This window comes from Rhipicephalus sanguineus, chromosome 5 (genome assembly GCF_013339695.2).
Source record: "Rhipicephalus sanguineus isolate Rsan-2018 chromosome 5, BIME_Rsan_1.4, whole genome shotgun sequence".
In the NCBI taxonomy this organism is placed as follows: domain Eukaryota; kingdom Metazoa; phylum Arthropoda; class Arachnida; order Ixodida; family Ixodidae; genus Rhipicephalus; species Rhipicephalus sanguineus.
In genome coordinates, this window is record NC_051180.1 from 41,840,961 (window position 1) to 41,854,907 (window position 13,947).

Consider the following 13,947-nt stretch of genomic DNA (forward strand, 5'->3'; position numbering starts at 1 on the left):
AAAATAGTGACAAAAATAGTTATATAAAAATTATATACAAATTTATTACTAAACAGTACAACCCGGAAAAGTTGTTTCGCATTTTCTGATTGTCTGGTGTAAACTCGCGCATGCGCGAAAAAGCCTTTTCCAACAGGCCGAAATGTCTAAGCGAGGTATGTATGTTTTCACGAATTCAAAATCGCGAGTAATCCTTCCACACATGCCTTTGATGGCCTTGTTATGCCAATTGAGCTTTCATAAATACTTCAGGATACTCCCTCTACGTTTAATTTAAAAGAGGGAGGTTCAAATTTGATATGATATTTCATTCAAGTGTGTGTGTGTGACCCACCGGTCTGCGCTGCCTTGGCGCGTTGTCATGCCGAAAGCTTCTTATTACTTTGAATAAAATACCGTTCACTTAATTTTATAGCTTGTCCTAGATTATTTAACGCGCATACTCGGTGGTTTCTTACGTGGGAAGTCTCTGATTGCTGTTGGTTTTCATTTCCAGGACGTGGTGGAGCCGCGGGAGCGAAATTCCGCATTTCGCTCGGTCTTCCTGTTGGTGCAGTCATCAACTGCGCCGACAACACAGGTATGCGCTTCATTTCAAATGGTCCTGATCCACATGTTTATCGCGACGTTGTAGTGATTTCAAATGTGCACTTCCGAACACCTTGTGACTGACGAATGTCACCGGTGAGGCAGTGTTAGTCTGCTAATTAAGGGGCTTCGCTTTTGTTCTCTTCGAAAAGCTTTGAGCTTCCTTCTTGCGAATTGTCTTGTTCCTAGTCAGGACTGCTAAAAACTAACGCGTTATTATGGACGGGCTGTGTTTCCCAAACGTTTTCTTGATGTTTGCATCAATGGTGGTGCGAATGCCTTCGTAGTTTCTATCCTTCATTTTTCGGTGGTGTGATTTCGTGTGTTCAGGAGCCAAGAACCTCTACGTGATAGCCGTCAATGGTATCAAGGGTCGGCTGAACAGACTCCCAGCTGCAGGCGCTGGTGACATGATTGTGGCCACAGTCAAGAAGGGAAAGCCCGAGCTGAGGAAGAAAGGTATGTGTTGTCACACAGCTCAATCGTAGTTACGTGTTCTTTGCGCGGCTGAACATGTGTGCGTAATTAACACCATAACCGCTGACAGGCTCATGGAATTGAACATCGTGGCTTATAACACCGCTGTAGTCAAAACGAGTGTTTTAGCAGTCGAGATTGGAGAGTTTACTACTGTTGACTAATACCCCTGTCACACGGCAAATCTAATGTCATTTTACTTGCCTGCTGTCACACGACGAAAACAAATGACATTTTAAAATGATGACCATGACCTTAGCACTCCGAAGCCGTGACGTTGGGAGAAATAAAAATCTATTAAAACTTGTATCTCACATGCGTGTATCCTAGAAAATAATTTTCTATCACTAAAAAGCTGCTCGAAGCCGTTTTACACAACTGCCACAGCTGTACGACACAAACGAAGTCAAGCCAAGAACCAATCGAAAGCCAACATGGCCGACGATATGAGCGGGCGTGCTGCGTACAGTGAACTAAAGCGTGCGAGCACGACCGACACTCCGGCTGCAGAAATGAGACAGCGGCAGCTAATTCGTGTAGTCACCACCTTGATCACCAAAACACGTGCAATCGGACGATCAACACCCGCGATACGGGCAACAGCAAGAGAGCACAAATGAAACATGGCCGGCGTCCAGCCGCTGTAGTTGAGAGTAGCTTTCTTTTAGAAACTTTCGCGTGTGCTGTTACGTGATCAAACCAGTAATAAGTTAATCTAGTAAAGAATAAGATATTTACGAATTACAAAAGTTACGCATACATAAGTCAACAGTTATCTCCCTAAAAGGTCCCTGGTGTCGAGACTACGCATTCGGTCCAAAATCGAATGCGAATGTGTTTCGGGAACTCATTCGACTGGAAATGTCATTTTCATCGAATGGCATTAGTTTCCCCGTGTGACAGCAAACAAATGACATTACAAACGAATGACATTAGCTGTAAATGACATTAGATTTGCCGTGTGACAGGGGTATAAGGCATTCCTAGGCATCTGTCGATGTCAAATGTAATCACTCGTTTCGCCAAATGTTGCAGTTTAGCTGCAGTGGTTAGGCTTCGGCGGCCGCATTTCCATGGAGGCAAAATGCTAGAGGTCCATGTGCTTAGATTTAGAACCCCTGGTGGTCGAAAATTCCGGAGCCCTCCACTGTGGCATCTCTCATAACCATATCGTGGTTTTTGGGACTTAAATCCCCTCAAATTATTAGCTGCAGTGGTCACAACCACTATGGCAGGTGGTGCGGTACAAGTCCATTCTAACAATTCAGTAGTGGTAATTCCTCAGTGCAGGGCAGAAAGGTCTTTGATCCTTTGTGAGGTTATTTTACAGAGCCTTGAGTATGCAGGAGATCCTAGTATGCAGCTGCTGTAAACACCGAATTTAAGTGACACACCAAGTGTTTCATGTGCCTGGCAAGCCCCATGCTTGCACGTCTATGTTGTCTTGTGGCTGCAGTATTTAATTGCGAGAGCAAAGGTTGTTCAGCTGAGGTGGTGGTATCGCCTTTGGAGATGCTTTCACTTTCACATGAGTGGCACCGCACACCTGTGGCAGCGTGTTGTCGCAACCCGTGAATGGGATGCAGTCGCTGGGCACAATATAAGGACAAAGGTATCGGTCCCCCAAAAGCTCCACAAAAGAACAATTTAAGAGTAAGTCCTTTTTGTCCGCTCGCCAATAGGTGCAGACAGCCGTAGTGATCACATTTTATGAATAGCACAACGCTGTGTACCGTGCAGACGCTCCATTTCGAAAAGTAATTCCCGCATCCCTCTCCAGCGCCTGTTCAATCTTCCTCGTGCGCGAAGTGATGTAATCTTGCTCATGGGCAATATTACATTGCACCGACTTCGTCAATTGGTGCTCTGCACTATGAAGCGACGCCTTGGCCCTGCGATGACGTGGTTTTGGTCACGCATTTACTGTGCTTCACCATGCGCATGCTATGTGACCTTAGTGCCGCTTTGACACGAGTGACACGTGAAGGAAGCCTTGCTCCGTCATTGGCTTCGTGCCGACAACGTATTCACTGACATCATGTTACGTTGCCGAATGGGCTTTTTCATGACAGTGGGCTACGCCTACACCTCTTGGATGCTGAGAAGGGTGAGAAGGCCGAGCGAGAAACGGAAATGAGCAGAAGTGGGTTGTTCTATACCCCGTAACTGCCTTATTACAGCACTTATTCACAAAATTCTTGTGTCAGCATGTTCACATTGTACAAGTACACAGTTATTGCTTCAACACACAATTTGGACCGCGAACTTGTTTACTGGCCCATTAACAAAATACTGGAAGCATTAATTGAATCGCATTACAAATACAAGCTCATGCATTAGAAGTTATTCAAGAATGCCTATATTTTTAGTTGTTCGATTATATGACTGTTTTCCCGATCCCCTGAAGGTTGTATAGGAGGTATAGGGCTGGCATTGACGTCACTGAAACTGCTGTGTTAAAGCACCATGGGGGGACGCGATGTTTGTGGTGTCACATTAATGTTATCACTAGAGGCCGGATTTTTAGGCTCTAAAAAAACTCGTTCTAGGCGCCAAAAATAGGCAGGCAAAAACGTTTTAGGCTTCCAAAATAGTAAACATAGGCACGATAAATTTTCACATAAATGCAAATAACTTTAAAACGAAGATGTGCGCGAGCTCTATCTACGAAAGGAAAACAAAAATGTTATTGCTTAAGATGGCACAAAGGCGTTAAACAGTTTAACATAGCTGTGCAATGTGCTTTGTCCTGCACGGTGCGCAGAACACGGTCTCTCCCGTGTCTGCACGGCGAGTCAAGATTCCACTGTCGAATCAACACACTCCTGGGTGTCTTCTCGGCGTGACTAAGAGGGGCAGAGCATGAGCAGAAAGCCAGATCTCTAAAACACTAGAAGGATTCCTCCTATTGTCCGGGACGAATCGCGTAGAGCCAATTTCTCCCCTGCCAGTGAATCACTGGCATAGCCAGGGGGGAGGGGGTTCACCTCCTCCCCTCCTGGCTACACCAGTGATTCACCTCCTCGGTTAGCGCCACTGCTCACCGCGAGGGCCGCAGCGACCCTGCCGTACTTGTAGGCGTTTTTGCTTGCTGCTTGCCGAGAACATGGAGGGGGAAAAAACATGAGCGCATGCGCAGTCACGAACGCAACGGCAGGGTCGCAGTGACAACACGGTGTTGCGCACGTTTTTGCTTGCTGCTTGTCGAGAACATGGAGGCAAAAAAAAAAAGTGAGCACACGTGCAGTCGCGAATGCAATGGCAGGGTCGCAGCGACAACACGGTGTTGCGGTGGGACGTGGAAACAGACGCATTGCAAAGGCCGTAAGACGAAACGTGGGCGCTTCTTTATAGCCCGACCATGTCACAGGCAAGCTATTTATTCACCACCTCGATAAGCAGCGCCAGCACCAGCCAACATAGCTGTGGTCATTCAGCGACCCAGCATAAGACATTCTGATGTCACGATCGATGAGAAAAGATATCAAAGTGACCATGCGCACGAATAAGGCTGTGGCAACTGCTGCGCTGGTGGCCCTTGCAGATGACTTCATGTGAATACCTCCTGTAATACCCGTGTCACACGGGCGTTTCGAAGACCACTGAACCGATGGTCCATTGACTCAACGGGCATGCACGCACTGCCACACGGGCAGTTTCGAAGGCTATTGAGTCAGTGGCCCATCAAGTCGACGGAGTACTCCACAACTCCATTGAAACTTCGATGGCCATCGAGTGGCGGAAGCGGAAACAGCGTCACCGCGCCCTCTCGTTCCCGGTGGGCTCATACTCATCATTAGAAAAGGAAAAATTTAACGAGTATGCATTAAAAGTAGTGTGCATGGGCATTATAACTTATTTACTAAAGTATCTTAGTCAGAATGTAGGAATTGCGCATGCTCGCGATAACAGCAGCAGCTCATCCTCGATGGCGTCGGCTTCCTCTTTCGCCACTTCGATCCCAGCATCAAGCTGCATGATCGCAGCCATGTAGAACACCATAGCGGCCTTGTCATCTGTTTCGCGGTCACTCATGACGGCGGAACAAGCACGTAATAAAACGAAATGGGTACACGCAACCGCAAAACCAGGCAAAACGGCAAAACTACATGGCAAACCTGGAAAAGCGGCCGGACGGGTAAAGCGGTTGTAACATAGCCACAGTTTCGCTCTTCAACAAACTTATAACCAACTCTGCTTATAACTAATAATGCACTTATAATTATGTATAAACAATTTTTTGATATTTTAGAACAAAACAACGCACAAATGTGTGTTTTAAGTGGATTTATTTTAGTTCACTTAGACGACATGAAAACGAAAATAACATTAGCAGCGCCACAAAATTTTTGCGACAAACACCTGAATCACTCAACGGCCGTTGAAAACCATCGTGTGGCAATGCGAGAACTCCATCGAGTTCGATGGAGTTGTAGCGCTTCGATGACCATTGACTTAAAGGGGCCCTCTAACACACTTCAACCCCCCATTGTTTTCTCGTGGATTGCGTAGACTGAAGTACGGACAAACTAGTGCAGCAAGAACGGCAGCGATAGCGGCACGCTGTACGAAATTATTCAATTTAGAAAATTCAAAATACAAGAAAAAAAAAGGCTACCCTCAACTCGATTTTCGCGGGGTCACGTGACCACATTTCACTCTCTGCTGTGACATCGGATGGCGCTCCAATGAAATGGGCTGAAAGCTCTTACGTAGGGGAAGCTCGCACACCATTGTTGCTTCTCCTTCGCAACGTATTGTTGACGTCGTTGCCATAGTAACAAACGTGGTGCCTGACGCCTGACTTGTCAGAACTTGAGCGGGCGCTACTGCTTCGAAACGAGGCTGGCGAGGCTTTGTCTGCTGTTCCTTACAACGCCATTCCTTGTCATTCTCTCATTCTGAGAAGGGAATTTGTGGAGCAAAAAGGGCGGTTAAATACGGTCGCCCCTACGCGGGTTGTTCGGTGAGCAGCCCGACGAGTTACAAGTGTGCAGAGACAACAAGTCAACGAAGAGGATTACTTGCACCGTTTCAACGACAATCATGAGCCTACCACACATGCGGAAAGGGGCAGCTTGTAAACATACAGACGCAGAAAGAAGGAAGAGGGACAAGCGTTTCATTTGCACATCGGACCGGCGCAGGCAAAAAAAAAACCAGAGGCGAAATGGCAACCAGCGCCTCTGTCATACTTTGTGGTTGTAGTGATATTTTTTGTTGCGACGGCGGCTATTGTGAGTTCATTGAAAAAGCACAGAAAAGAAAAACGAAACACAATAGTAATCTCAACTTTGATGCAACGCCGTTATTACTTCTAACGTTACATTTATCCAATCATAGGCCAGCGCTCATCGTCATTTCCGCCCGCAATAGTTATGGCAAGCGCCACTACGCGCTGATGCGGCCAGCAGCGATGTAGCGACTTCAAAGCGTGATTAAAATACTAAATAATTTGATATCGGTGCTTAGACTTATGCTAAAATTATCCACAGCCATCAGTCTACGCAACCCGCAAGTAAAAAATGGGGGGTTGAATAGTGTTGGAGGGGCCCTTTAATGGCCTTTCAAGCATGCCCGTGTGTCACAGGTATAATAGGGGTTCCACTGTATGGGCTTGGACACAACAAAGAATTGAAACCGTTGTACGCTAATGCTGACAGAACTTGCAAAAGGTGATTGCTCTTTCACTGGTATTGGTTGTGGTTGTGAAACCCATGTGGGTTTCATGTTTAAGTCTATACTTTGTACGAATTAGTCTCTTGCATTGTACGTCCACAATGTGGATTTCTGCGCATGTAGTTTGCCATAACTCGGTCTCCCTGCATCTTAAATTGTTGACTTGGCCTTGCCATGTGATCTGCTAGCCTCTTGGTTAACTCAAATGGCAGAGCAGTTGCCTCTGAAAAAGCATTAATCCTGTCACTGCAAACCTTTTTTGAAACAGTTTATTTTGTAGCTTTTGTGCGGCTGTTGGGCAGCTGGCAATTCTTTTCATTTCACAAGACTGCAGCTTGTAAATAGGGGACATTTAAAGCTTAGGGCTATTATGTTTTCTTGCCTCACATAGCGATTGCCAGGGGCCTGGATGTGAAAACGCAATTGTGGACTATCTCTTTAGAAGCTTGTGAACGTTAAAGGGGTGGTGCCACGAAATTTGTGGCTTGCGCATTCTTAGCTGTAAGCGTTTCCTATAGCTCCAGGAAGCATGATGCACGCACCAAGATTCATGTATTCTCGCTAAATAACTTTATATCGCCTTTTGATTTGGACAACTTTCGGTTTCGGTTTCTGGGCGCCGAGGTTGGGCAGTGACGTAGAAGTGTAGGAGGCGTGGTCATGTGACCACACAAGGCTGTGACGCACATAGCCAGGAAGCGATCGAAACTCGGGGAGTGATGTAGCAACCGATGCTTTGTCAATACTACAGTGAACTAGAATGTATTCTATTTCATTACAGCCGGTACGTACGTTGCGGAAGTGGCGGAGGTCCGGAGGTCACTCACGTTACTACAGCAGATTTGGTGTGACGTCACTACAACTTTCGTTGCCCATCCTACAGATCTACGTCACTGTTGGCGCGCTAGCGATGGGTTTCGATCGGGAGAATGAGCATTTAGGTACACTTTGGAAGTGAATTAAAATACAGTGAAATCTCGGTATAACGAACTTCAGGGGACCGCGGAAAAATGTTCGTTATTCTGAAAGGTCGTTATAGTGAAAGCCCAAAAATTTACCATAACAATAGAATTTCAGTAACGCAAACGTCCTACCTTTGCAACGGTACGTCCTTGAACTCGTTTCTCACAACAATGCACACGTGAACGTCAGACAAGGCACGTTTATTTGAAATAGTCCGTGATCGTTTTTTTGACGGGTGCAGCACAAACTCTGCGTCACGAACGATTCTAGACCGTCCGCATTTTTATCCGCCGCTTCGGTCGCTGTTCCGCTTTTTTCTATGAATATGCGGAGTTTCCTCAAGTAGTCCAACGCATCTGTGGCCGACACGGACTCGTCGCGATCTTCGGGTGCTACCGTGACATCGTCGTCCATGTCATCGCTGCAATCCTTTAAGGCCCAACTGCATGCACGCGAGTTTTGAGCGACGGCCGACAGGATTTGCTGTCGCGGAGGGCCATCCATCGCCGTCGCTTGTCGCAGGGGTGCAATCGCGAAACGATGCTATTTCCGATTCCACACGGCTGGCTGATCGCGCTGATAACGCGGACGGACCGTCGTTCTGACCACTGGCCATGCGCGAAAAGCACGAAAGGCATTGGAATCTGAAATAGAATCGTTCCGCGATAGCATCCCAGGTTTCTGGAAAGCCAGAAAACATCGCCTGTCGCCCGGAAGTGAGCATATATCCAACAACATGGCAGCATCTCTGACCCTTGCTTCGGTTGCAATTTGCTCGTGATGCTTCCAATCGGCGCGTACTTCAAGGAATGCAAGTTATAGACTACCTTATTTACAGCCCCATCTCACGCGGAGAGCGAGGCAGCGGCCGTATTTTGTCGTTATTTATGATCGACGGTTCGTTTTGATGTTTCGGTGGTAGCTTGCTGCATTGGTGGTAGCTTGCTGCAATGTCAACATCGTCGTCGTGTGAGGTAGCCCTTCTCCCTGCGAAGCAACGATGTGAGGCGCTGCGGCTTTTCTTAAACGTTCTATGACAGCAAGAGGAAACGTTGTCGAGATGCGCCTCGTGGACTAACCCCAACATAACGCAGTTTGCAAAGTGCGACGTAGCGTAGGCAGCGTACGCTTCCGGGCGCCCCATGGGATCACAGCAGATTACTACTGCCGCGGTTAAACATAAGATTGCGAAAAAAGGAAGTCCCGAAACGCTTTTATGGCATCTTTATCTCAAACAAGACAATAATAAATTTGGCATGTTGTCATTCATCTGCTCTGTAATTCTCTTTCGTAATTTGCCTGCGTGCGCGCAATAGTTTTCAATCAAGCAGCGCGACGGAGCCCGTTTGTAGGAGGTGTTGGTTTGTCGCAGTCGCCTTCGCTCGAAAGTCGCGTGCTATGCATGCGGTTGGGCCTTTACAAAACCTGATGCGTTGTCGCCTCCGCAACGAAGGGGGGGGGAAAAAAAAAAGTTCTCCGCCCGCGTCTTTCTCCTCCCGTGCCATCTCAGGTTTTAGCGGGAGGGCGTCCGCTCTTCGCGCTGCGTCGTCTGCTACCTTACAGCTCCGACTGCCATGACCGATACACTGAAATCTAAGAATCCTCGCATTTCGGGATATAAGTTCGTAGTACTGAGGTGTTGTTAAGATTACACGGGAATTAAATAACGATCGTTATTCTGAAATGTTCGTTATTCTGAAGTTCGTAGTAGTGAAATATTTTTACATTGAAACTATAAGCAGTCGGCACGGGATTTCTTAAAAGTTCGTTAATTTGAAATGTTCGTTAATGTGGTGTTCGTTGTAACGAGATTTGACTGTATATTCTAAACGTTTGCTGTGTCCAACCCTTCGTGTGGAATGTCCTTGCATACAGAGGAAACCCACAACAGGCTTGTTGTAGCCTCGAAATTTGATGGCACCACCCCTTTAAAGTAGCTAGTTTGACACTGTGGCTGCATTGTGACCGTACATTTTATACTTGAAGCCATATTTGTGAGGACATGAAGTTAGTCTGCTTCAAGTGTTTGCTTGCAGCATATCAATGCCATGATTTTTTACATATCTTAGTCACGCTTACTGATGATACATTTTGTTTTGCAGTCATGCCTGCTGTTGTCATTCGGCAACGGAAACCATACCGGAGGAAGGATGGTGTGTTCATCTACTTCGAAGACAACGCTGGTGTCATTGTTAACAACAAGGGAGAGATGAAGGGTGAGTATTCTAGATCTCGCATAAAGATCGGTACACTTTCGTCTCCGGAAGCTTCTTTGCTAATGGGCGCTGCTTGAGATGGTCAGTAGTCAGGGCAAAGTGGCACCTACACTGTGCCTGGTGTGTGGCAACATGTTGTTGCCCCATCTGAAATACGTTATGGTATGTCTTGAATCTTTTAAGTTTCCAATCTAATGTTCAATGATAGGAACAGTATGTAACCACTGCCCCTTTTGCACAGTGCCTTTGCCAGATGATGTATAAACAATGAAAGCCTCTTCCATATAATGCTGCCTCGGTAGTATAACTGAAACCATAAACATGTTGCTGTAATAATCCTCTAAGAGAAAGGATACAGGGTATGCCTTTCATTCTCCATTCACTGTTCTCATGCTTTATGTTCCAATGCTTTGCCCCCGTAGGGTAGTTTGGTTCATACCATCTGTACTGCAGTTCGGCATTTTTCTCAAACCAGTGTACCGCAGAGCTCACTGAAGGAGGCTGTAGGGTCAAAAAGAAGTCTCATTGTCACTCGTGTTTATTTAGCACAGTTAGCAGTGGCGTTGCTGAGGCACTGGGTACACTTCGTGCTGTTTGCATTGTGGTTCTGGATATGTCCACTGGCAACATTCACCTTGGCTTGTTAAGATGCTAAGCAGGCATAAATGATGAAAATCTTTCGTCCTTTTCACATACTGTGGCACTTCAGATAGTGAAACCTAATCTGAAAACGGTATAAACTCGTCCAGTCTAACCATGCATGTTTGAAGGTCTGTCCCTACAGCATGTGGTACTTCAGTGCGACAAAAGTTGAGATGTTGTATTCAGCATTGTCGAATTTGCTAAAATTTAGGTCAACGTGGGGACACGAAAGTACAGACAATGTTCTCATTGCCTTCTACTCCTTTTCTCTCTTTTCGCTTCCATGCCAGGCTCTGCTATCACTGGACCAGTAGCAAAGGAGTGTGCAGACCTGTGGCCCAGGATTGCATCCAATGCAAGCAGCATTGCCTAATTTGCGTTGAACAGCTAAAATAAAAAAAAGGGAAAACTCCGTCAGGAGTGTGTGAGCTGTGTCTACTTCAGCATGAAATTTCTGGGAGTCTTGCCGAGCATCTGTAATGAAACTACCGTATTTATTCGAAAATAGGTCGGGCACGAATATAGGTCGACCCCTACTTATAGCACTCTACCAGAAATAAAAAAAAAATATTCGAAAATAGGTCGACCCATGTTTTTTTTTTTTTTAGAAACAGGAAAATTGAAACATAGCACACCTTTATTTACAATTAACTTAGCGCCCTAGTCGCTGCCGGGAGTGTCATGTTCGTCAGATGTGCAAGGAAGGTTGTCGGATTCTTCGCAGGCATCCTCGGCATCCCAAATGACGTCGACTTCGCTGCCATCGATTGCGTTGGAAATGCAGCACTTTTTAAAGCCAGTCACGATAATTTCCGCTGGCAAGTCTTTCCGCGCGTCCTTCACCCACGTCGCAACTTCATTGAGGGAAGCCCTTCTCGCGGCGTCCCGTCGGTGTCATTGCAGCATCCTCCTTCAAGCCACTCTTTGTAACTCTTCGCCACCCGGTCCTTAATGTAGCCGGGACGTCATACCTAGCGGTATGACGACCAGGTCTGTTGGCCTTCTGCAGGGCCTCCTTGACGCCCGGAGCCTCAGTTCTTTTTCAAGAGCGTCATGCCTGCCAGTTGCTGGGCCGCGAAAAGCACGACGCCATCCATTGCACGCGAACAGTCGGTCCCGCTGCTTCCGCCAACCCCTAATCAACTTTTACGTCGAACTCGCGCTGAGCGGCACAATTGCTGGAATTCTCGGCAAAAAGTATCACTTGACGCTTGAAGTCAGCTGTGTAGCGCTACCGACGTGACACCGTCGCAACCGCGCATTTGCAAATGCGAACCGTCACGTCAGATCAAACAACAAACAAAGAGTGAGGCCTTAGGCCAGTGCCAGTGCGGCTGCGCGTCGGCAGGCAGCACGGCTAGGGGGCTAGGGACTTCACGGCCTACCTAGGGAAATCACGGGTTCCAGCGCAAACATGGCGGAGCGGCTGCATTTTGCGGGGGCTTTGAAAAGGCGGTGTGCAGCTATTGCACAAATAACTTTTTTTTTCTTAGTTACTTAGTCGGAAAAGGCGAACGGGTACGGTTTTTATACCAGATTTTATGGTATATAATGTGCGTATGTAGCAGGAACTGCTTGAAGAACAGCAGGCGCGGCAGTTGAATGGCATAGGTGCGGTGCTTTTGGTCGCTTTGATCGCGAATATAGGTCGAGATTCTTTGGTCACGAATATAGGTCGATAGCTGATTATGGGCAACATTTTTGGGAAAAAAAGGTCGACCTATATTCGAATAAATACGGTATATAGTCAAGGGAGCAGACTGCTCTTTGGAATGGAAAAGGGCAGAAAAAAAATCTATTTTTAAAAATAACATCTTTTGTTTCTGCAAGCCTTTTTCCATCTGTCTTTTCACACTTCAGGAACGGGTGATTTTTTGCAATACGTACCATTTTCACTGCCCAGTACCTTGGGGACATGAAAATGCAGCAGCATCAAAAAAAGGGGTAACATGCTTCGAGGCACCTTTATAACTTGCCAGCACATGTCCAAAGCTATGCAGTCGACATATGAGCATCTGGTTTCTAGAAATATGCCAATGGGTAAATGAAAGCCTTGATTCACCTGTTCGGACTTAGGCATCAAGGGAAGAGCATTCTTTACAGTTTAAGGTTAAAACTGCAGTTGCAGAGCCATTATTGAAATTCAAATGTGGCGGCATGACAATATTGTTAGGTACCTTGGAAGAACTATCCAAACACGAGCTTCTCGAGCATCATATTAATGAGTGAGGACATGCACCAAGCAGCTGAGTATATTCTCGAGCATTCCCCAGCTGGAAGTGTAGAGCAAGCACTAAAGTCTCACTACAATGCTACAGTGCAGTCAGATTATATTAGGCGGTCGGTGGCGTGTGTAGAAATGTATGCAGCGGCGCTTCGCCGTAGGTGGTTTGAGTCGATTGTCGGCAAATAAAGTGGTGATGCATACACCCTCCATTGCCACAATAATACATGAAACCAGCCTAACGTTCCTATTACGTGTAAGAGAAGGGCAATGGGGTACTCGCCTTTGGTCACATTCGTGTTTTGCCCTTTGATCGATGTTTTTTCTTGCTTTATTTGCACATGTTTAAATTGTGTATGCCTATACCACAACGCAAATAGTGTTGCGCGACTTAGTCAATTAGGTATTTGCTTCTTGCTCCAGCGGCTACAAAAAAGAAAGCCTGTATTTCTGTGTAATTAGATTAAGTAGAACTTCGTGCATTCTGCATTTTTTGTTTGCATGAATACGCGTACTGCTATAGAAATGCGTGGCTTCAGTTCTTTTTTACCACTAACCGCCTCTGCGGACGCTTGTTCATGCTTTGCGGTATCACAAGGATTTCCAAATCGCCAACACTTCACGAGATGGTGTCGCTCAAATTCTGCATTCACACCTCGACATTTAGTACTTTTTTTTTGTTTAGGACAATGTCAAGTGCACTATGTGATGTGCTTGAACGACAAAAGTGGTACCCACATTGAAATGATTTTGCAAATGGACGGTACGATGGTTAGACATAGCGCCATACCGACGCGTGCATGTACTCGCTTACCAGAGCGCATACAAGTCTCGTTAGGCGAAATGCATGTGTATATTTTGTAGGCATACATACAAGCATTTGATGCTGTGCTAGCACAACAAAATAAAGCTAATCTGAGGATGTGCATGACGTGCGCGCACATGCGAACACGGTGTGGCTAGCAGATGACGCCAGGAGCCATCCACACCACGGGATTTCGTCCGCTCGCCGCTAGATGCCGACTCTGCTCGATCTCGCTGCCACAGCGTTAAAGAGCTTGTTCTGCAGAAATTCCGGTGTCGCCATCGTTGGTAGTGAGCGAAAGATCGTGTTGTATAAAATAAATAATAAAAAAATCTTAGGTTCGAGTGAGAATT

General features: G+C 46.4%; 1 protein-coding gene across 1 annotated transcript; it reads left to right on the forward strand.

Annotated features, from left to right (window-relative positions):
- The first annotated feature begins 74 nt into the window (after window positions 1–74).
- Window positions 75–11,001, forward strand: LOC119393551 (60S ribosomal protein L23). The gene is made up of 5 exons (XM_037660639.2): window positions 75–155; window positions 497–580; window positions 919–1,047; window positions 9,810–9,923; window positions 10,856–11,001. Exons 1-5 carry the CDS (start codon window positions 143–145, stop codon window positions 10,936–10,938), a joined length of 423 nt encoding a protein of 140 aa, XP_037516567.1. The 5' UTR covers window positions 75–142; the 3' UTR covers window positions 10,939–11,001.
- The last annotated feature ends 2,946 nt before the right edge of the window (window positions 11,002–13,947 follow it).

Coding starts and splice junctions, on each gene's coding strand:
- LOC119393551 (XM_037660639.2), top strand. Junction 581..918: donor CAACTGCGCCGACAACACAG/GTATGCGCTTCA, acceptor TCGTGTGTTCAG/GAGCCAAGAACCTCTACGTG. Junction 1,048..9,809: donor GCCCGAGCTGAGGAAGAAAG/GTATGTGTTGTC, acceptor TTTGTTTTGCAG/TCATGCCTGCTGTTGTCATT.